Source organism: Lacerta agilis, chromosome 11 (assembly GCF_009819535.1).
Source record: "Lacerta agilis isolate rLacAgi1 chromosome 11, rLacAgi1.pri, whole genome shotgun sequence".
Classification (NCBI taxonomy): domain Eukaryota; kingdom Metazoa; phylum Chordata; class Lepidosauria; order Squamata; family Lacertidae; genus Lacerta; species Lacerta agilis.
This window is the reverse complement of record NC_046322.1, coordinates 48,942,635-48,967,270: the sequence shown is the minus strand read 5'-3', so window position 1 is coordinate 48,967,270 and position 24,636 is coordinate 48,942,635. Positions and strand designations below refer to the sequence as shown.

Below are 24,636 nucleotides of genomic sequence, written 5' to 3'. Positions count from 1 at the left end.
AAGCATGACACACATATGAATGTGACAAGACAAATAGTCACACACACCCCAATATGAGCTTGCAACCGCTTACCTAACCTAGGAGATGTAATTGTGTTCACATTAATTTTTTCGTTGCAGGGCTGCAGGTGGCAGGGCCTATATGCTGCAGGCTTTTCAGAGGAGAAACACTCGTTGCCGTGTCTTCCTGTGATCTTGTGCATGCACTGGATGACTCGTGACTGCATTCCTTTGCCACAGGTAATGGAGCACTGCAATGAAGGTAAGAGAAAACATGTAAGCGGTGTGTGTGCGTGCACTTTTGCCCATGAAACAAAATCTTATCCAAGCCTGGTGTTACGATAGACTCAATGTCTGGTTTTAAAACAATAAGAAAATATAGTTTCACCTTGCACCATCTTACATGGAGTACATTCTTCTCCCAAATAGGTGTTTTCAAGGGATGTAAATTGCATTCCCAGAACCCCTAAGGATCTATTCTGATATATGAAATAGCATTGGATATGGTTTATTTGTCATCGTCCCTGTCCCCCCCCCCCATACAGTACTATATTCTTTCTATGGCAAGAGGCTGGCTTAGTTTCTTCTATATCTCTGATAAAGACATTGTGGCGATCACACAGGGTCCCCAGTCGTTTGACGGACTATTGATCCCTGTGCCACCACGCGCTTCGCTGCCACCAACCAGGATCCCCTCCCTGGTAATAACTTTCACAGTCAGGGTGCAATTTTAAACAAAATAATAAGTGTTTATTTAAAAACTTCAACAACTTAAGATAATGGTTACAACCCTGCCTACGCTCACCACTATACCTCACCACCAACCCTCACAATCAACCACCACCCACCAACCAACTCCCTCGATCAACAGCTCTTCATCAACTCTCTCTAACTCTAACTGACTCTCTTCAGCTGCCCCTAGCTCCTCCCCCCTCTGTTTATTGGTTAGCCTAGGGCCAGCCACTTAACCCCTTACTTACTCCTTCTCCTGTGTATTCCCTAGAAAGGCAAACGCCACAGACATGTCTAGCAGTTAAAGCTGAGAGTGAAAAGTTCCCAGGCAGCTCAAGCTCACCTGTAAGGAACAGTTGGAAAGAGTGTCCTTATATATTGTGTGGCTTGAGTAAAATACTCAAGGACAGGAGACTTCCTATTTTTATCCAGTTGCAGTCTGTTAGCTCTAAAAAGGCCAAACTTTGATCAAATCATTATTTTTATTGAAAGAATACAGGATCGGATCATGGCTTATGATCCTGGCTTCTTTCAACAAACCATAGTTCAAATCAATCAGATGAACGCTGGTTAATTTAAACCAGAAAGTGGGCGCTTCCAATCTCTTCCCTTATGAACTCATCAGAGGAAGAGAAGGTAATGAGGAATGCATGAGCCTGAGGTTCATATCAGAAAATAATATTGTTGCTTGTCCTCCATTCATTGTCTGCTGGTTGCAACCAAGACAATATAGCTGCAAATGGGTGGCTTTTATAGCATTTCTGGAAGGTCAGAATCTCTGTATGCTCTAGTGTGTGGCGGCCACTGTAGTTGAACTAAGGGAACCAGAAATGCGTTTTCTTCCATGCATGCAGCAGCCTTATGAGCAGAAACCTAGACAAACTCTGACTTTGTTTGTAGACAGAACATGAAGTGATCTTAGCAAATCAATTCATTTTCAGGTTTAACCACTGGCAATAAGGTGGTATTGTGTACACACATGACATGTGTTGCTTCTGCCTGTAGCTGATTAACAAGAATTCCTGGACAAAAGCTATTAAGCATAAACAAAATGTTCTAATAGGCAGCCAGCTTTTCTTTGTGGAAACAACACTTTGCTGTTAATCTCTGCATTTTGAACGCGCCTAAAGGTACTGTTAAACTGTTCAAGCAGCAACTCATGCAGAACATTCTTGTCAAAGACTGTACAAAAATGATTTCTGGATGAAGGTACTTGAAAGCCATTAAGGAAGGAATGATGGGTGGTATTTTTTTCTGCAAAAGCAGCGGTGATCTATTTGAGTCTCTCTTCCACATAATTTAAGTAACTGAACTGTAAACACTATATCAAATTATCTTTCTCCTTGGCACCCGCAATTATCACCCTAAATTCTCCCTTTCCTCTGCCTGCGAGAGACATATATTTTGAAGCCGAATCCCTAGACCAACAGCTGAGGAAGGTGCTGTAATGCTGCAAGCCACTTCCAGCTGGCCTCAGTACGAAGTAAATTAAGGGAAAAATTGTCACTGGCAGAGAGCAGCATTTAAACTCCGAACCTCAGCCAAGATAATAGGCAATCGCTGCCGAGCTTGATAAAAATCTGCAATTGGAAGTGCCAATCTGTAACAGTGTTAACAACATAGACTTGGACAACTTCTTCCAAGAACAAATGATTACTCAGGTTGCAATGCAGAAATCACTTGTTCTAGAGTTATTACACAGAGAACAAAAGAACGGCTTTGCTGGATCCGACCAAAGGCCTCCTTAACACAAACCACGGCAGCACCTTAAATGAAAACTGCGAGGTTACTGCCTGGCCGGACAAAGGATGGTTTTAAAAAGAAGACGACGCCTGACATGGTGGTATGCTTGCTGGCCCCAACCCGCCTATAAAACAGGATTTTAAAAATATATTTTGAGTTTGTCCAGGCTTCTGTACTCTGATATGTTCAAAGGCTGGACAGGATGGAGCCTGTAAATCCACTGCAGAGCAGATTGCGACGATAAGGGGGAAGAGAAAAAAATTTCTGTGGGCTGCAGAGTGAGTGCATCCCACATACTGTATTGCTAACAGCTCCCTGGAGCTATTGCCGAAATCATCTCTTTCTAAGTTTTCATCTCAGTGCCAGAATGTGTGCATCCATCCATCCATCTATCAATCTTCCTTCCCTTTTTTGAGTTCCCTTCAAGTACAGATGACAAAATGTTGCCCCACCTTGTGCTATGTGCAATACTTCCATCATCAGGAAGGGCTGTTGTTTTTTTTAATGCCTCTGAAAAGGTGAGAGTTTTATTCGATATTTCTCCCTCTCTGTTTTTTTTTTAAAAAAGAGGACTTTTAAAATGTCTGCTGCACAGCCAGTAAATAAAAGTGGGGCGGATACTTCTATATCAGAGGTGTGCTGCATTTTCAGTTGAAACCACACAAAAATATCTATTCCGTATTCTACTCCATATGGAAACGAGCTGTCTGAATTTCAGAGAAACTGGATAAAAATAGCAGAGTTATAGCAGTTAAAAATTGGAAGCACGAAAGCTTCCCTTCTCTCTCTCCCCCCCCCCCCGATTCTGGACACACCCAACCAGCTTTTGTTGACAATAGTTTTAAGTTACCTGTAGATAACTACAGGTGACTGTGAACCAGTCACTTTTTGCCTACTGTATCTCATAGGGCTGCTGCAAGGTTAAACAGGGTGTGTGTGGGGGGGGGGAATCTAGCTGTGCTGCCCTGAGCTCCTTGGATGAAGGGGGGGGGGGAAACATGAAAGCACAATGATTCAACACGATTATTGCTAACATGTCACACAACCCAAAGCCCTTGACTAATACTTTCCATGTTTCTCAAACATGAATGAATTTATAGGAGCCTTTGCTTTTCTCTTAAACTGGATTTTTTTAAAACTGTAGAATATTAACTTCATTTTAAGATGCTTGCCAATTTCCTCCCAGTCGTCTTAAGTTGCACCATGACTTGCAATGTTAGTTTTTATTATAAACCAACTAGGAACTGAGATTGCTTCGTACCATTCCGTGAAACCACTTTTCACACCTATATAATATCTCCTTGAATTTAAATGCTTTAAGGGTCTCCTATAGCAACCTTTGTACTCGCTGTGATTGTCTATAGCCTTCTCCGAAAATATATTTTTTATGCAAAAATCCCACTAGATTCCACTGGACTTAACTTCCAACTTGCTATGCTTACACTTGGAACTGAATTTTCTTTTTCTTCAAGCTGTTTCTAATTCTCCCAAATTCCATTCAGAAAAATAATTTCTCAGAAATCTGATGTTACAGGCACGCCAAATGAAGTAAAGCCCTCCTTGCAAATAATTCACCACTAAGATTAGCTTTCAACAGCATGCTCGTTTCTGAGTATAACTCAATTAAAGCAGCTAGATGCCTCTTTGAACGCATTCTACCAGCTGTTTCATTGCTTCGAGATGGGACACTATATCTTGTTCTGATCAGCCTCTTGAGAAACATCCTCAGCGGCAACTTGTAGCAAAGCTTTGTTACAACAGACTTCAGTACTTCATGATCAGAGCCACCACTTGGTTTTTGGAGATTCCTCCTCAGCCTCCCCCAGACAGCAGCCCACCACAGTACGAAGGGTCACTGACACCTGGGAGAATTTTTTCAGGGGGTCAAGAGGCTGGCACGGGATGGAATGGCAAATTCCAGCTAATACTAGCCCCTTCCATTAGCTTTTCTCATCCAGCCCAAGGAAGAGCATTGAGACTGCTGGGTATGATGCTAGGTCATAGTTACGAGGCAAGGGGATGAGCTGCCCTTTTCTGTCAATGCATCCTTATCATACATTTAAAGTGAATGGCTCCCCCCAAAGAAGCCCGGGAACTGTAGTTCACCCCTTGCAGAGCTACCATTCCTAGCACTCATAACAAAATACAGTTCCCTGGATTCATTGGGAGGGAAGTAATTTGCTTTAGATGGTATTGTGTGGACTGCACATTATCACAGATGGTCAGGACAGTGGAACTCTTCTTCCTTGGCATCACTCGTAGCTGAGTAAGATTGTCTTCCATAAACAAGGTTTTAACAGTGAGTCCATAAGTGACTGTGGAGGCCAATTCTGGATCCACACATCCTTCCACAGTGGGGACATTGGTTCCCGGGTGGGAGTTGATCACGGTGTGGATTTGCCAAGCGTGCCTTCCTCTTAGCACGTTTCTCCCTTTTGTCCTGAGTTTGAGTGTCTTCAAAGCCCATGACACCTTTGGTAAAGGCTGTTCTCCAATTAGAGAGCTCACAGGCCAGTGTTTCCCAATTGTCGGTGTTTATACTACATTTTTAAAGATTTGCCTTGAGACAGTCTTTAAACCTCTTTTGTTGACCACCAGCATTGCGCTTTCCATTTTTAAGTTCAGAATAGAGGAGTCGCTTTGGAAGATGGTAATCAGGCATCCAAACAACATGACTAGTCCAACGAAGTTGATGTTGAAGAATCTTCACTTCAACACTTGTGATCTTTGCTTCTTCCAGTACACTTGTATGAGTTCTCCTTTCTTCCCAACGGATGTGTAAAATTTTTCGGAGACACTGTTGATGGAATCTTTTGAGGAGTTGGAGATGGCGTTTAGAAGTGGTCCATGTTTCACAAGCATACAGTAAGGTTGGTAGTAGAATAGCTTTGTGAACAAGCATTTTGGTTTCCCTGTGAACGTCCCGGTCCTCAAACACTCTGCACTTCAATCGGGAGAAAGCTGCACTTGCAGAGCTCAAGCAATGCTGGATTTCAGCATCAATGTCAGCCCTTGTGATGATCCAGTGAGTGAGAAAGGTGGTATCAGGTTGTGCCTCACAATAAGAACAGTAGAAGAGCCATGCTAGATAGGCCAATGACCCATCTAGTCCAGCATCCTGTTCTCACAGTGGCCAGCCAGATTCCAAGCAAGATTGGAGCACTTTTGAATGCATAAGCAGCTGTCTTGTTGTAAGCTTGTAACTTGCCACCAGCCCCCAAACTGATAACGGATAATTAATTCATAAGATGACATAGCAAATAGCTAGCCGGCCTACCCAAGATGTTTATCTTGGCAGGTTTTAGTAGAATTAATCACATTTTGTTCTAGATTTTTTTTAAAAAAATAAGTTGTTTAAAAGACAGATGAGTTCAAACAAGAAATATCTGTAAGAGGGGAAAGGTAGACAATTATTTCTCAAAGGATGGGAAATTACAAAATAAAGAACATCTGATTTTTCCACGGAAAATATCCAATTTAGGATAAATTTGTTTGAACTGTATCATCAGACATGTCTTCAAATTGACATGAACGGCACTCACTTAGAAAAGAACTTTTTGCTTGACTGGAAACATGCCTGTACTGATTATACAATCATTTCCAGTTAGATCAGGACTCCAGAGTTCAATCATTGGTGTCAACATCAATTTTAAGGAATGATAGGCTTGTTTGGAAAATGAAAGGTATACTATATTAGCTAGCCTCTAGACAGCCTGAAAGAAGAGGCCTGGACTTGAAACTTAAGTAATATTAAGCTCAATTTTTAAAAAGGTTAAAAAACACACACACAACCTGCTTGATACTAGAGCTATACTAAAACATTCAGTCTCCATTTGCGGATGGTAAACTAGGGGCAGGGGTGTCAAAACTGGACACTTACTTTTGGTAGCACTGTAGTGGGAGGGACAGATTCAGTTTTTAAGCACTTTAAAATGTCACCTCACTACTGTCATGTCTGCTCCCCATCAGGGCTTTTCCCCCAGCCAGAACTCAGTTCCAGCACCTCTCCGGTGGGCGCCATTGCCATTCTAAGAGAACAAGGGAGGCGTTCATGGTGAGTTGCAGCACCTCTTTTTCTAGAAAAATTGCACTGCCTGAAATGATGCTGCGTCTGGATCATTTGGTGGTTATGGGAGAGCTTACCTAGACAGAAACTGTATTGCTGCCAATGGCACTGCCATCACAGGCAACAGTGAGATAAAGATTTCAAAAAGGAAAAAGCCAACAGGCAGTATGCAAAGTAGTGTGCCGTCTCTCCCAACACTGCATTCACCCTAGTTTTTAGCCCTGCATTCAGTCCCTGCCACATGATGATTGCTCATGAGTGGGCAACCTGTGTCCAAGAGAGGCTAACACCAGATACAGGTAGCCATTATTTACAATAGGTTCTCACTCGGCATTCTCATGTACACAGTGGGGGGTAGCTTTGCATATTTTTCACCCAGTCAATCTCGCCTTATGGTGTGAATATTTTGCTGCACAATAGTAAGTTGTTCTGGTCTTCCGACAGCTACAAAGGGTATGATGACTGGAGAAGCAGGATCTCCTCTGAATGAATAGTCCTGCTACACCTCACAAGGAGCAGGATGAGTTTGCAACAAAGCGTTGCATTTAAAGAGACAACCGCTGTGACAAAACTCAGTGTATCCTGTCTGTTATCTGTGTAACGTGGTATGCCATGGAAAACAAATGCCGGAATTGCTTTCAGAGTTTGCCTTCTCACTCTTGAAAGCCTTCTTTTCATTTACATGATATCTAGAATTTATAAGACACTATAATTCATTGTGGCTACCTCTACATATATGATGCAATTCTGGTTTCCCCCCATCCCAAGTCTATTTTAGTCAATCTACATGCTCCACTTTATTCTCATTATTTTTTTTTATTTTTTTTAAAAAAACTTTTAAACCACCATGACACTTATTTACAGCAGAAAGCTGCAAAGTTTATTTTGAACCAATCACTAGGAAATCTTTTTCTGAAGCAAATTACACTAATTTTGTATCATGAGCAAAACAGTTCACACTCATCTGATTACCCTGACAGCTCACATCCATTTTGCTCGTTGGAAACAACGGCATACCTCATCTGTTGGAACCAGGTTGAATTATTAACATAAACATTACTAAAATGATGCTAGGGATATTTTGAGCCCAACTAGCTCATGAATTTCACATAATCTTTTTGATTGTAAGTCTATTCATGTCATTTAGAGATGTGGCCTATGACATCCCGTTCCCAGAATTTAATAGAAACCAAATAACTAAACCAATGTTTAGCTTATGAACCAAAGAACTATACCAAGGCTAATTTCCTTGTCAATACTGCTAGTCTCAAATTCTGTGTTTTCCTTTTGCATTTCAGCTGGGTGAGGCAAATCATTTGCAGCTATTTCACATACAGATCACTTGCAACTTAAAGGGGGGGGGGGAGATACTTCCAGGAATGGCGCTTAAGGTTACCAGACATCCCCGTTTCGCAGGGACAGTCCCCGGATTTACAAATCCGTCCCCTGACAAAATCCATCTATTTAGTAGGAAGCTGAAAAGTGTCCCCGGATTCATTGAAAAAAATCTGCTAACCTTAGCTTAAGCTGAAATGACGTATATTCAAAACCGCCAAAATTCTTAACTTCCAGAGCCGGGTCATTGGATGGGTCTTGCCAAGTGAGACCATCCAAGATCTCGCAAGAGCCTCCCAGAGCCCAAAAATCTGCACCAGGTTTTCCCAGTGCCGAAAGAGCTTTTAAGCTCTCTGCCTTCTGTGCATTAAATTTGTATGGTATCAACAGCTGCCAAGCAAATAAAGTTGATACCGGCAAGTTAAATGTGAGAGATCTGTATTTAAATTACCTGTACTTGAAGCTTGGCTTCAAGGCACCTAAAGGATTGTCTCATCTACTCGGCAATCACAGCACTCTACAGGAGAGGGAATTATCAGAAAGTCTGTTCCACACAATGTTGGAACCAGGCCTTATCTATAAGGGCCACCCCAGGTTACAGATCCGATAGGGCGCCATCTCAATTGTCTTTTCAGCATCTGTTGAGGACTTTCCTCTTTCAACAAGCCTTCTAAGTGGACATTTTTATCCCAAAACAAAGCAAAATAAAAAATTCCTTCCAGTATCACCTTAGAGACCTGAATAGAATAGAATAGAATAGAATAGAATAGAATAGAATAGAATAGAATAGAATAAATTTTTATTGTCATGTCCCCTTGCGGGAAACAACGAAATTCCTCGGTTGCTATATGCTTTCATTGTATTGTGAAATTGCTTTGAGATTCTTTGCAGGAAACAATTAATGGACAATGATGTAGTCTACAAGAAACAAGGATGGAGAGGCAATCACAAATTTCGCTCAAGTTGAACAGTCCCCTAGAAACTGTGGCAGTGTATATGTATGTGAGACCACGTGTTTCTAAAACCTCAAGAACCTAATTAATAATTATGATAAACGAGCCATACTCCTCTTTCCCTAATTTTTTTTGCCTTCGTGGCTCTTACTTGTGTGAGATAGGTAATTACAGTACAGTTGCCTCTAAGAATTCTTCGATTAGGGAATAAGAAAATGCATCTGTTCTCTCATTTTACTTTTGCAGGGAATTTCACTTAGCGACCCCCTTCCTCCTTTACTAAGGTAGGGAAACAAAGGAGCAATTTAAACTTCAGCAATCCTCTTGTACTGACAGCTTTGTTTTCAGAGTTCCTTACGCTAATGGCTCCCTCTAGACCACACTGCATGTTCAATGCGTCTCCCCAGGCGACTGTAAAGTGTCAGGATACATTTCGTCTCTTACGCTCAGCATTCTCCTTTGACACTAGCCTCAGGGATCTGGCATACACTAAAAGTACAGTACTGCTGCAAAGGGGGACTTCACAAAACACACAAAAGCAAGGAAATGCAGCTAACTGCTTAAGGATATGCACACCTTTTCACCAACTGGTAAGCAAGTTACCACTGCTCAGGAATGACTGATTTTAGCCCTAAGGCTGCAGACCTACACATGCTTTCTAGGAACTCTCACTTACATTGACAGAACCTGACTCTGAGGCTGTGTACACACTGCTGAATTTAAAACGCAGCCAGATTATTCTTTATCTCAATTCAGATTGAAGCTGGTTGGGGGAAAACATGTCAAAACACAATTTTTCATAAGAAATGATGGGACAGGCACAGGACAGAGATAGGTGGTGGCCCAGGTGGATAAAAATCAGATTTTAAAAAATTTAAATTGGATTTTTAAAATAAAATGCTTTTGGAGGGAAAATCTTTTTAAAGATAAGTTTTCTATTTACTGGTAAGTTACATTATAGTCCAAAGGCTATTCGTCAGGAAATAAGGATTTTGTTTTAAGTTTTTCATGTGTGCTAAAACTCAGTCTGGTTTTTTAAAAAACCGTTTAACCACATCAATTTACAAACATGGATACATATGCTATAATATTATTGTTTTAGTTAAACAAATTGTTATTAAAGAAATGATTATTTTCTCCTTCCAATAACGTACAGCAGAAAAGTTGTCCAAATACAAACAGTTAACTTATTAAACCTGACAATAATGTCATAATTATCTGTCTATTTATTTCTAATAGTATAACCAAATCAGTAATTTTTTTATCTAACTGTGAAAACTACTCTGAAAATTTATTATTCCAAAAATGAAACCTTCATTTGGTTGTAAATATTAAGATTATACCAGCAAGAATGAATTTTTATTTTATTTTTTTAAAAAAAAGATTTAAATCAAGTCTTGCTGACTAATGATTTAAATCGATTTGAATCAAATCCACCCTGGTTGTGGCTATCATTTTGTTTACTTCCCAAAGCAATGGTGGCAGCACGCTGGGTGCAGAGTTAAAAGGAATGTGTAGACAGCCTGAGTAAACCTGGTTAGGAGTAGGCTGCAGCTATATATGTTGAAAAAAATGGATATAGCATAGCAGGCTACTAGCCATATTTTTTTTAAAAAAAAATCATGTCACCTTTTATTTATTTGTTCAACACATTTTATATAGACTGTTCAATAAATAAACAAATCTCTCAGCAGTTTACTAAAATAGTACTTATGAACAGTGTTAGAAATTGAGATATGAAAGCTGGGAGCTAAATGGCACCATAAATCTAGGTTATGGGTGCAACAACTGAATGTCCAAGCACACCTTTTTATAATAAGAATACAAAGCTGAAAATGAATGAACTGCAGCTAAAATATTATGTTCATTTGGTCTAGTCCTTCTCCTGCTCACCCACCTAGTATTCTTCAGAGGGTCTCTTCTCCAGTCTTCAGAGAGTAGCTGCAAGTGAGGAGGCAGAAAAAGGTCCTCCTTTCCTTCCACTCTGCAGTTTTAATCTGAAATCTTAGGCGCAGTACTGCGCCCAGAGCTCAGAAACGGCTCGCGCTAATGAAATTCCCTGTCGCACAACGTGCCTAGAACAATGGGAGTTTCAATCACTGCTTATCAAAAAATTCTGATAAAGTCAACAAACTTGAAAAAACAAGCAGACATAATAAAAATAGTGGGGGGAATCAACGTGATATAAAAGCAAGCATGTGTAACAATATTGGGACGCGGGTGGCACTGTGGGTTAAACCACAGAGCCTAAGGCTTGCCAATCAGAAGGTCGGCAGTTCGAATCCCCACGATGGGGTGAGCTCCGGTCCCTGCTCCTGCCCCCCTAGCAGTTCGAAAGCATGAAGTGCAAGTAGATAAATAGGTACCGCTCCAGTGGGAAGGTAATCGGCGTTTCTGTGCGCTGCTCTGGTTCGCCAGAAGCGGCTTAGTCATGCTGGCCACATGACCTAGAAGTTGTACGCCGGCTCCCTCGGCCAGTAATGCGAGATGAGCGCCGCAACCCCAGAGTCGTCTGCGACTGGATCTAACGGCCAGGGGTCCCTTTACCTTTACCTATAACAACATTACTGTCTGGGTTGGCATGCTGAAACAAGTAAGATTTTGGAAGGCACTGAGAGCAGCAGAATGAAAATGCCTTAATAGGAAGAGAGTCCCAGAGCAAACTAAAAAGATTGATTCCTTCCCAAGTGCAATCTACTGGGTCAGCTTTCAGGTTCTAAGAACAATTCCTTCTGCTACTCATTACCTGTATGCTACAAAGGGGGATGAAACAGTAACAGTTTGAGTCTTGGATACGAATCGATAAAAATATTCACATATCAAGATCGGTAACTGGGTCTCCTCACTGCTACTGCCACCATATTTTCAACCCACATGGAGAGCTGTTACATACAGCTGCAATAGGTAGGCAGGCTGGACGAACCTTTCAATTTTCTTTTCTCTCTGTATCTCATTTTCCCCATCTCCATCAGTTTGGAATTAATAAACAAAAACCCTTCATGACGAAAACTTCATTAGCATTTTAGTGCACATTTCTCCCCCCCTCCCAAAAAAATATACACTATGTAATTTTCTTGCCTAATACACACATTACCGCAAGGATTTTCACCGCATATAATGCGTGGTTTATGTTATTTCCCCTAATATATGCATTTTGCTGCACACTTTCTGCCGCCGGATGCATTTTTGTTTACGTTATTTGGCTGCCCAGCTGGATCGCAAAAGTCGGAAAAGTGCAAATTTAAAAGGTAAGCTGGGTTTCAGAAAACGAAAATGAGGCAGGTTCACATTAAAATCCTAACCAAACTGCAGTTCTCCTCTATCCCTAGGGACGAGGGGAGATACAGCTTTATAGAATCATAGAGTTGGAAGAGACCACAAGGGCCATCCAGTCAAACCCCCTGCCAAGCAGGGTCAACGTAAGCGCACAGGGCAACAATGCCTCCAGCCTCCTCACTTCTAGTCTCTCTGCATAGCCTCTTAACTGAATACTGACGAACTCCATGATGGTGCCAGTCGACACAGCTCACATTGCTATGCCCACTTTTATTTTTTTACTTGTCCTCATGAATATGAAAAGCATCCTAACTCTGAGCTCCTTCCAGTTCTTTCTACCACTAAGCTCCTTTTGCCTAAGAAAATCCGATTTACACATTGAATTGTGTGCAAATTGTACCCCACGGAGGGCCACTTGCTACAATGAATGCTAGCCCAAGACAATTAAAAAAGCTTGGATCCCACACTGTCATCGCCATGACAGGCACACAACACAGACTGACACTAGTTGCCAGCACTTTACTGCTTAGAGCCACTTTGTTTGCTACTAGCATCTATTAAAGACCTGGGTATATAACGCTAAAGTTTCAGAGAACCTGACACGATACATTGAGCTTTGAGGAACACGTTTAGCATCCCTTTTATCTGGCTTCTGTTCCGCTGAAATGCCGAACAATAGAAACCTATACAATCTTTTATTTTTCCTGAAACATTTTAAAATCCATTTTTACATCTTTGCTTTGGTAATACTGTCCTATGCTCTACTTTTCATATTGTCTTTTATTTTACCATTCCTCTTAAGTTCAAAGTTAAAGGGATACTTTAGAAGGGCACCCTAAACAGAAAGCCAAATGGCATCTGATTAAGCTTCCTGTCACAACATGTGACAAGTGACATTTGCGTTTCTCAAGCTGCGTTTTGGCACCCGTTTGACAAGAACTTGCCATTTCTCAAAAGAGCAGCTTCCTATCACTGTCCAGCGGGGAAAAAATCCCAAAGAGCAAAAACAGCAAAGCCCAGAGTGATGGAAGGCTGCACTAATTATTCTGTATCACAGACAATCAGCCGTGAGCAATGATATGGGTCTTCAATTTCTTTTTTCTAATTGAAGCTATATTACCATGTAAGCTGCAGCATCATGTTGCTATGCACTAGTCTGAGGGTGGGATAGTTTAGTCACGGAGAGAAAAAGATAGGAAATGCGAGTGTAGTCAAAGCTGAACTCATTCCTCTGCTGAGAAATTGATATAAACCTTTGAAAACCTCAACTGCACAATACACAATTCAGCTGAATATTCACACAGGTCTGCTCATTTTCCTTACAGCCGCATGAGATACTTGCTTTAATCAAGTTCACAAACGACAGCAGTGTAACTCCAAAGGTGACTATAAAATGCTTCTGGTTAAAAACCTGCAAATGACACACACACACACAATTTAAATTGTTATGTGATCTGCAAGAAGATTTCACTAGGGTTGCCATATTTCAAAAAGTGAAAATCTGGATTCCCCCGGACATTTTAGCCATATCCACCCAGACATCGCAGTATTCCGGCTATGTCTGGGAAATTCCTAATTTCACTCACTTTCAAAAGGGCAAATCTTTACATATAAAAGAGCAGTGAAGCAAATAAAGATTCTAGAAAAGAGCATATAGAAAATGACATGCGATGCAAACCTGCATTCTTTGAATAACGACAGGTTTCTATTTCTTACAGTGGTGTAGACGAGCTTGGAAGTCTGTCAGGAAGACTTAGTGAATTTCGGGATCTGACTCTGGACACTGGTGGGCTATAAGGTCACAGTTAAAACACTGCCAGAGGGAGAAGGGATTTTTTTTTTGAGGGGGAGGGGGCTAGGTCTGATGGGAAATGGAGTTCAACAATATCTTAAAGGCCACAGGTTTGCCACCCCCAATCTATTATCTGCCTTGTGACAACTTTACCACATTGTTCTATTCAGTCTGCACTGGTCTTGGCCTTCATTGGAGAAGCACTGTAGCATATTTGACAATGGCTAGTAAATATAAAATCGTAGCGGTAGTATGAAGCATGTTTTACCTTAGACCAGTCTCCCATTCTCCAGACGTAGCATTTGGAATAGTCTTCACAGTCTTCTGCTTCTCTAGGCCTTGTAGACAAAACACACTTCTTTCGAGGATTGGTGCACCTTACGGTCCGATGGCGTACTCCCTTTCCACATTTTACAGAGCACTGTAGAAAGGTGTTTAAAATGATGCACACACACAATACACATCGTGGCATTCTGCACAGAGATCTATAAAAAGGTAAAGGACCCCTGACAGTTAAGTCCAGTCGCGAACGACTCTGGGGTTATGGCGCTCCTCTCGCTTTACTGGCCGAGGGAGCAGACATTTGTCCACAGACAGCTTCCGGGTCATGTGGCCAGCATGTCTAAGCCGCTTCTGGCGAAACCAGAGCAGCGCATGGAAACACTGTTTACCTTCCCACCGGAGTGGTACCTATTTATCTACTTGCACTTTGACGTGCTTTCAAACTGCTAGGTTGGCAGGAGCTGGGACCGAGCAACGGCAGCTCACCCCGCCGCAGGGATTTGAACAGCCGACCTTCTGATTGGCAAGCCCAAGGCTCAGTGGTTCACACCACAGTGCCACCTGCGTCCCTACAGAGATCTATAGCTCTCTCTTTCTTCTACCTAATAAATGCAATCATTAAAATGAAATTGAATGGGCAAAGTGCAGATACAAGAAAACATTGTGGAAGGATTCAGACAATAAATTCAGTTAATATGCAATGTTCCTTTTGCTCCTTGAGCCCAAATTTACTGTGCCAAAGTTTAGGGGGGGTCTGGGGCTAGCTAGCCTCATCTATTCAGGGGACCAGTTTGCTTGAAAATGGAAACTGTTGATGTGATGTATCTGTTCTTTACTGTAACTGGCGCAACCAGGATACTTTTTTCAGCTGGAACTTGCCAGAACTCAGTTCCGGCACCTTTCAGGTGGGCACCATTGCCATTCTAAGAGAACAAGGGAGGTGTTCCTGGTGAGTTCCAGCAGGTCTTTTTCTACAAAAATAGCACTGGGCACAGCACGTGCATATGTGAGAGAAATATACATTTATAACTAGCCCAAATTAGACATAAGGAGTTAATTCGTTCTCATACATGCATGTGCAAAATTCTGCAGCATTCGCCGATAAATCACAAACTGGACTTTCGTGTTCTCCCTGAGTGTAGGTAATACAAAGGAACAGAAATAAAATGCATAGAAAAACAATGCATATACTCCACCTCGGACCATACGCCAGCCTCCCACACCGTCATGCAGTCCTGGCCTTCACAGCGCTGCGCCGAAGGGGGTTTGGGGCCAAGACAGTCTCTCTCACGGGCTCTGATCAAAGTCCCGTTTCTAAGCTGCTGAGTGCAGGCGACTTGTCTGTTCTGCGTCCCCTTCCCACATGTCCTTGAGCACGGGGTCCATTCTGTCATCATCCATCTACAAATGCAGGTCAAAGCACGGTTACTCCTCAAAATATTTTCTAGTGAGGTTTAAGACACATTTTAAATTGATCTCAGTGGTGAAACCAACGCAAGTGCTTTTTGAAGGTTGTCAGCGCAGCGGCCCTCACTTTTGAGGCAACGGCACCTTAACTTTCAGATTTACAGTCTTCTTTCTGGCATTGCACACTTTTATCCAGTACTGTTTACAGCAACTAAGAACCAAAAGGTTGATTCGAGAATACTCTTCTGCAAACAAAGGGCTCCTTTGGAGCAAGACACAGGTCAAGCAGAGGCTCTGAATGGACGCAGGGGGGCTGGAGGTGATCTTTGCCAATTCTTCCTCTTCCCTGCAACTCTTTGTATCCCTTGAAAAACTGCTCTGAAAGGGCTGGGGACTCTCTGGAACAGCACAGTAGGTGGCATTGAGAGCACACGGAGAGGAGGTACGAATTTGTCAACTTGCACAAACACACAAATGCACTCAGCAGCATTTTTGCCTGCTAGGCAGCACTGGTGTAGGATGGACTCTTCCTACCCCAGAACTGCCCTGGGGAGCAAAGCAAAGACTCTTTTTACCTTTGCAAAAGGAACCCTTCTCCTTCTGGTCAGTGGTGGAGCTACCTGCCCCAGCTCCCAGAGCGGCGCAGGGCAGGACTAGCTGGCCCGCGGGGGCAGGGCTAGTCGCCCGCACAGCGAGCGTCCCTGGCCGCCTGTCGCCCATGCGGCAAGCATCCAGGGAGGCGCCGCTAGCTGCCTGCAGTGAGCGTCCAAGGGGGCGCCACTAGTTGCCTGTGGAGGTAGCATCACTAGCGGCCTGCGTGGCGAGCATCTGGGGACGCTGCCCGTGCAATGAGCATGGGGAGAGGTGGCACGGCGATGTCACCCCCCTCACGGATGACACCCGGGACGAACCGCACCTGCCTTCCTCCATCAGTGCCTCTGGTTTGGTGCCATTGTTGAAGGTCTTGGAGTGCAAACAGGAAGAAGAAATCAGAAATCATTGCCTGGGGAGGGGGGGCTTCAGGACCCACACGAAATTGATCAAAACAAAATCGAAAATTCTTTCTAGTAGCACCTTAGAGACCAACTGAGTTTGTTCCTGGTATGAGCTTTCGTGTGCATGCACACTTCTTCAGATAGTGTTTCGAAAGAATTTTCGATTTTGTTTTGACTATGGCAGACCAACACGGCTACCCACCTGTAAACGAAATTGATCGGTAGGCTGGATGTGCCAGGCATTCCCAGGTGATGTGCCAGGCATTCCCTCTTAGAGCCAAAGGAGAGGATAGCTCAGGTATCTTTTGAGTTATTGCAGGTGCCTTGGGGCATTCTTTCATTTCACCTGGGTCACCCACTGGGTGAGAAACGGGCGCTTTCCGAGCATAAGCATGAACTAAAACATTCCTGAAATAATGACTCACTATCACCTTGTCTGGCATGGCTGCTCATTGCACCTTCGGAGCTGTGGCTCAGGTTTCGTTAGGTATTTGCATTTCTTGCTGTCCACAAAACTGATATTCTTATTCATGATCTTTGTGCAGGATACTGTTGTCTTTCTTTCTCCTGGTAAGACACAAAAGGGACGTTTGTGGAAGTAAAGGAAAGCTTTGCAGCCTGCCCAATCCTTGAAGCAGGTTGGTGTGTGGCTGAGTTAGGAGCAGATCCCAGCTGGAAGAAGGAAGTGGCAAGGGAAAGGATTGTAATTTTCTTTCAAGATCAAATCAATGTTCTTTTGATGTTGTTGCGGAGGCCCCAAAAGGCATGGGGCCTATTTGGTGATCTGGCACTGACTCAAATTTTGCAAGTAAGGGCCCCTCTAGTAAGTCTCTAAGTAGAAGAGGCGACTTGGGGTTCTGAGGATTCTTGGGACCTTAGGGCAGGACAATATCTGACACTTTTATTTTAAAAATGGTCTCTCAGGTAGCTGCTTTGATTAAAAATGCTGGCCAAAGAAGCACTTCCTGCACTCCTTCTTTTGAACAGCAGGTTCTCTTGTCATATCAGAAATTGCTATTGACCACCCCTTCAGTTTCAAAACTGCATCTGTCATGCAACATGAGACACTGTCCTCTGAAAAACACAACCCAAAAATCCTCTTGGGCACAGGGAACAAGGTGTGTGTGATCACAATGAATGACATGGATGGCACTCTAAGCCAAACCTTGACTTTAGCTGCTGCCCCATGCCGACCAAGAACAAAACAGCTGCAATCTCTCTCCAGAAAGCATGGGTTAATCCATGGTTTGGGCTTAGTGTTCCACTAAGGGGGGGGCAACCTGTACATTTACCTGTACACACGAAAAGCATTCTGTGTCCTAGAAATGAGTGTCAAATGCTTATCCATGAAGTTCCATGCATGTTTTAGAGATGATGGAGCTCAACTAGAATTTTAGGTCAAGAACTAGCAGCTTTGCGAAGCTTAAAAAAACATCCTCCAAAAATATATTTCTAAGTAAACAAATCTGCCTGTATCATCTAACAGTTTTTTTAAAAAAGAAAATCAATAAGATGAGCAAAATATTTTGAACTTTCCAGGACATGGTATTGCCGAATGGCAATAATGGCAGCCCTAGCACATTAGCACCCAACACCATATCTTCACGCAACCCACAATGTTTTGCTTCTACCACAGATTTTAGAGAATCATTACCTCCTCCGCATACAGCATCACAGTCCTCCCAACCTGAGTGTGTCCACATAAAAAGTGGCTCAGACCCTTTGGAGCTCTGATTCTCAGGCAGAGGGTCCAAAGGAATGGTGTATTCATAGTGTAGCCCATAATTCTGATCTTGAAAAAGCAGAACCTGCAATATACAGAATAAAAAAATTGTGGAGTGTCTCGATATCACACTGGAGAACGATGGTATTTCTACATTCGAGGGGAGAGAGGTAAAGCTCTGTGGCAGAGCACATCCTTTGCATGCACCCTTTCCATGTTCGATCCCCCATCACGGTCAGCTTAAGAGATCCTTCTCCTGATGCTCTTGAGAGCGATTGGCAGCAACAACCAACAGTCCTGGGATAGACAGATCCGTGGTCTGAATCAGTACAAGGTGGCTTCATCTGTTAATATGAAGAAATGCAGCACTGGCTTGCATCTGACTGACATTCTGACATTCACAGAAGTCATTTGAGCCAACTCTCATAGGGAAAATCAGAGGGCTTATACTGTACATGCAGTGCGAAATTTTGCCTGTGGATGCAAAACCTCTGAAAAGGGCTATTCTTACAGAACATTTCAAGTAAGTAATAGTTATCCGCCTGATCACTGTAACAGGAGATGGTGACTAAGATCGAGGGATATTTCCCTATAATAATTTCCATGGTCACCAACAGAATTTTCTGGGAGAAGACAGAGCATTATCTGCATATATTCACCATCCACTGTTAAAACTAGCAACTCAAAAGCAAGCTGACAAGACTTGGTTAGCAAAGTAGGGTAGGTATTATAAAAAGTGGGTAATATCCAGCTAAGCTATACTTAGAGTAGACTTACTGAACTAAAGAGACATACGTCCATTGATTTCAATGTGTCTGCTCTGAGAGTGACTAACACTGGAGATCACCCAGCATTAAGATGTCAGGAGAACTTTAGTCATAGTGATTCTATCTGCAATAGTCATTTTAAAACTGCAATAATATAGCGTAAATGTATTGTGGTTATTCCTGCCCCAAGGACTTAAAACTTCAAGTAAGTTTCTATTTTTAGAAATACACTTTTCATCATAAATTTGAATCACAGAATAATTTCGCTTCATGACTACATGCTCTTTCTAGACCCAAATAGTGGTCAACACTTTGTTATAAGGAAAGCTACTTCCAGTTTAGCCAGTGATTATCACCATAACCAAAACTTCACTTTTCATTTTCTCAACCCCCTTTGCTTGTCGTCAACCTATTCCAAGATTATAGGCACAAACATCGGGGGGGGGGGGGGGCTCCCATTCACTGAAAGGGAAGACAATGACTTGCAAAGATTAGTTCCCTGCAGCAAAATAAAGGGAGACGTATTCAAGAGGAAATACCGGTAGTACTTTGCAAATGTGTTCTGTACTTCTGCAAATTCTTTGAGCACAACAAGATAGAAACACCCTTTATCCACTGCCAGGGTTTGAGCATATCTGCAGTTGTGAAGGAAACGTTTTATAATTCATAATGTGTCCCTAAACAATCCAGCTCCTTTGTGCTAGCAATTTTGAATTGATATCAGCTTGTTTATTCTTCAGTTAATGGTCCAGGTTATGTAGAAATCCCCACACTGACTATAGATACGTATGTTTTTGACAAATCTCTCAATTTGAAGAGATTATTGCCATACTTTGCTGCAAAAAATTCTGTGTGTTTGCCTGCCAGGGATGGAAGGGAATTTTGTTTGGTCCTCATTTTTAAGTAAACCAACCCAATCGACATAATTACATTTCTCTGAATTTTGTGGTACTGTTCACAGCTCCAAAAATGTACTAAAATGTGTAAAAATTGAACACTTCAGCATTAAATTCATTTAGAAATGCATACACTGGGATACAGCAGTCAAATACGAATTTTCATAGAGATTTTAAAATCATCATCATCACCACCGCAGATTAGAAACAGGATGGAACAGAATAACCAATGAATACAAGTGAAATCCATATGAACCAGAAACAGACTTATCCATCAATCCCTAGTGTATTCATATACATGCATTTAGAGGCAATGTCTTAGGATTTATTATAGTATAAAATAGTTTTTAAATGGTCATCCATACCAATAAATGCAAAGGTGATGTGGTTGGACCTTTGGCTGAGATTTTTTCCCATAGACCTCTCCTAACGTAATGAACAGTGGTACCAGCAATGTTGAATGTCCCAGAATGTTCTATCTTCCAGTCACTATTAATAGACTGTTTGCCGGCATCTCGGAGAGCTGCAGATAACATTGGGAAACAGTATAGAAGAAAATGGTTCATTTTCCAGTTGTTCTATGAGAATATTTTTTTTCCTACGCTGGTTCAGTTACAAAGCTATTTATGAGTAATAAGCATAATAAAGAAATCTCAGCAAGAAAACATTTTATCTGTTTTCCAGTTGGGATAAATGATAAAAGCCATATATTTAGAATTGACAAAATTCTTTCCATATTTAGGACAGGGTTCAATAAAATAGTGAGTGGTTGAGATAAAGTTCATAATCATGCAATATGGATAGTACAAACTATACATTACAGATTCATTGTTTGTGCTACATGAATGCACTAGAACATGGTATTTAAAAATAATTACAACAGCAGCTAAGATGCAATAGAATCTCATTACTGCACTCTATGAACTTCATGTGCCAATGTAGCTGGATTTTAAAATGTTCTTTGAACACAAGCTATTGATAAAACTACTAGAGCTTTGAAATTACTAACTTAAAAAAGATGTGATGGCAAGTAGCTTAGATGGCTTTGGAAAAAAAAAAACTTAAGAAGCATAAAGTTGGCTTATTTGTTCCAATCTGTGATAAAACTCAGGGTTGTATTCTACTAAGAGCAAAGCCATAAATATTAATGGACCCAAATTAGTCATGCCCATTAATTTCAGTGGGTCTACTTAGAGTAGTAGTTAGTTGGCTACAGCCCTCAGTTTCCTGCATTCACCTCATCCTGCACCTCATTATCTTCTTAACACCATGATCCAACAGAAGCTACAATTAATACATCTTTCCATCAAGGGAATGGACTTCATTTTGCAGAGCTTTTTAGGCTAAACCAATCGCAAACTTGTAATCTGTGCTGTGAGGCCTTTGCAAACCCAGAGCTCCCAGATTTTCTTTCAATAGCATGCCCCAAAGTATGCCCCACAGAAAGGCTCATGGTTATCTCTACAGCTGTGGTGGTCAACTGGGCCATCAGGCTGGGAAAAGAGGGTGGAGCATGAGAGATATGAGAGGGTCAATGGTGGTAGTGGTTGATCAGATCACAATGGTTGGCTGGTGGGGGGGCCCATCCAGGACATAACAGAGGTAGTCCTTGTTCTCCTCTCAAGTCAGTTGTTTTCTGTCCTCCACAAGTAACACAATTCCCCTTCAATGCAACTCTCACAAGTTATAACAACTTGTATCAAGCTGTCTTGATATCACAGCCACATGAAATTCCCTGGCTCACAGTTCCAAGCCTGCCTCCCTTGGCTGTCCAATTCCTTCCTTGCTCTTTAGATTTTCCTTTTGTAAACAATCTGACTTCTTTGTCTTTCCCCCTCAAGCTCTTTCCGTTCCACTGACTCATCCATCAGTTTTCTCATTCTTAGACCATGGCCTGCTCTGCCCATTTTGGCCAAGCACGGTGGCCCTTTGCTTCCCTAGCACCTTGGACTTCAGCCTGCCCCACAAAGCTACTCCTGTCCCAAGGACATGTGTGAGGTATCAGTCCCAGGCAAACTGACAACTTTCCCCCCCTTCCCAGGCGTTGAGCTGGAAACTGTCTGGAAACTTGGTTCCCTGAGCTGTTGGAATGTTTGTGAACACTGTATACCAGCTCTGACAAGTGGTGTTAGAAGGTTCACTTTTATAAATCCAACATTATATAGATTAGATAAATTCATAGTATGTGACTGCTTCTTATTACTTTTCTATATTTTACTCTTTGTATTTGTCGTAAGCCACCTTGAGACCTTTGTGGTATAAAGTGGCTAAGAAATAACTAAAACTGAATTTGGAGTTCTGGTAGCTTATCTAATTCCCAACAATGCGCCACATCCTTCCCCAGCTTCATCAGTATGATCACCATTTGGATGTCAAAAACCATCAAGCAACAGGGGAGAAAGTTAACAATTACCGGTAAATGTCTAGGAGTGGGGGGGATTTGGTCCGCCACTGAAAGAATAACAACGTTGGCCCCAGGCAAACTTCCTTGGAGAGAAATTCTATACAAGTGAGTTATTACTGAAAAGGTCCTCTCTCTTGTAGTAACAGGAGGGCTTCCAATGATGACCTAACAAGCCAGGCAGGTTCAAATGTAAAGTACAGGGGGTCCCAAGCAATGTAAATATTTACAGAGCAAAACCAACCCTCTGAATTGCACCTGGAAATGTATCAGAAGCAGCGCACCCAGGCTAGAATAAGTGTTATATATTTGTATTACAGGATCCTTGTTATGAGTCTGGTTGAAGAATTCTGCACTAGCTTTAATTTCTGGGCAGTGTTCAAGAGCAGCCCCATGGGCAATGCACTGCAGTAATCTAACCTCAGTATCATTGGCGCATAGGAACAAAGCTGGTGGGTGCTCTGTGCCACAGGGGTCACGTCTGCGTCAGAGTAATGTACCCAGAAGCAAAGGATAAGGAACAGGAAATGATTATTATGAGACTGGGGACAGCTTTGCTCTGATGTCCGCCTCCCAGAGACAGGTGGATAGCTGCTGTCAGAAACAAAATCCTATACTTGGTGGAAGCTGTTCTGTCCGACTAGATATGGTCTTCAAATATAAGAAGAAGAAAACAGAACTATTAAACTTGTTCCATGGCATTTCAACCCATATATCTTGGACAAATAGCAATTATCCCAATTAACATGGTCTGTTTTCCATCACCTTTGTGCTCAAAGCAGTACACCCAGCCTTCCAGCACTCAACGTGATGAACATTGTTAGAAGTCTTACTTTCACACGCGTGAAAATAATCTGATAAATAACTTGCAGGATTTGAAAGCTCACAAAGCTCTTAAGAACCTTTCTGATCATGATCCTCATTTCTATCATTTGTTGGTGTGGTTAGTACGTTTGCAAATACCTCATTTATTCTCACAAAGTGCTAAATGTTAGCACTTACATTTCTAGACATTTTTAACTGTGGCTTTTGCAAATAGACATTAATTTGATCTTTCCTGCCAGGAATAACTTTTTTTGGCTGACTCTCGCCTCTCACAGGCCCAATCAATCCCCAAAAGCATTTAATGAGGTCAACTCAGATACACTTCAAGGAACTGAGGGATATGCAACTTTGTCATTGCTGATATATAATTCTTCATTCTCTCTCTCTCTCTCTGTGTAATGTAAATCTTGAATGCCTCAGGCCCCTTAATCAGATATGTGAAGTCAAAGAGACTTGATGTCATCCTCTGGACAAGACTGCCCTAAACATTCTTTCTCACTGAAATTCCATGCTTGGCATTCGTGATGTGAAAGTGCCTCAACTGCTCAGTCCTTGCCCAAATCTCTTCATAAAGTTGTATGTTAACGTGAGTCATTCCTGGCAATCAACTGCCGTCCTATCCATATTTGTACTGTTTTGTTATGTTTCTATGGGAAACAATGGCAATAGCACCATCAACTGGCGGCAATACAACTACATTATCCAACAATCACGCATGCCACTAAGGCACAGTACAATGAATCCGAATAGCACAAAATTCCTAAAACATCCTTGCAGCATCCAGTAATGTTACAGTTCTAAGAGGTTTCTTTCTCTGCTGCAATATCTCGACATTTTAAAGTCTTCTACCTAACCACTGAAGAAAAGTAGATTCTTTCCCACCCAATGGACAGACATCTTGTTTCTGAACAATTACCAAATGAAGCCCCAAAGCACAAAATGCTGATATTTTAGGAAGCGTAGCTAGCCTATCAGATACTGTACAGTTGCTTCTTATGTGGGGATCCAGCTCCAAGGATTCCGTATACACACAAAAAATCACATATACCCAAACCCTTGAATTATACAATGCCAAGTTCATTCCCTCACAGCAGACAAGCCAATACTATCTTGACTTAAACAGTGTCCACATTCAAAGCCTTTACAATTTGTACAGGTGGGTCATATATGCAAGCAGCTTCATTTCAGGGAAATGGGCAATGCATCTCAAAATCTTCCTGTGCCCTTCGGTTTGTCAACTGCATAATGAGGCCTGCTAAAAGTATGCTCTGGTTTTGAAGAAGAAAAAGGGCTTGTGCATTACATTCAAAAAGTTGTAAAGGGGATACCTCAGTTTTAAAACGTTCAAAGCAAATACTTTCCAACTCCAGGATAAAAAAAAATATTGGATGTGATCAAACCAAAGCAATCTACACACAGTTATGTGAAAGGTAAAATTCTAGT

The 24,636-nt window shown here is 41.9% G+C and overlaps 1 protein-coding gene across 2 annotated transcripts in view; it reads right to left on the bottom strand.

The window, feature by feature from the left end:
* Nucleotides 1-24,636, bottom strand: part of ADAMTS19 (ADAM metallopeptidase with thrombospondin type 1 motif 19) — a 114,898-nt gene that overhangs the window by 4,616 nt on the left and 85,646 nt on the right. For both annotated transcript variants that reach the window (XM_033164022.1, XM_033164023.1), the window contains exons 17-22: nt 20,333-20,490; nt 18,236-18,389; nt 17,013-17,148; nt 15,376-15,580; nt 14,166-14,318; nt 74-251 (exon numbers count right to left, since the gene is read on the bottom strand). In XM_033164022.1, the coding sequence (XP_033019913.1) occupies nt 74-251; nt 14,166-14,318; nt 15,376-15,580; nt 17,013-17,148; nt 18,236-18,389; nt 20,333-20,490 (984 nt within the window). The remainder of the gene's footprint in view (nt 1-73; nt 252-14,165; nt 14,319-15,375; nt 15,581-17,012; nt 17,149-18,235; nt 18,390-20,332; nt 20,491-24,636) is intronic.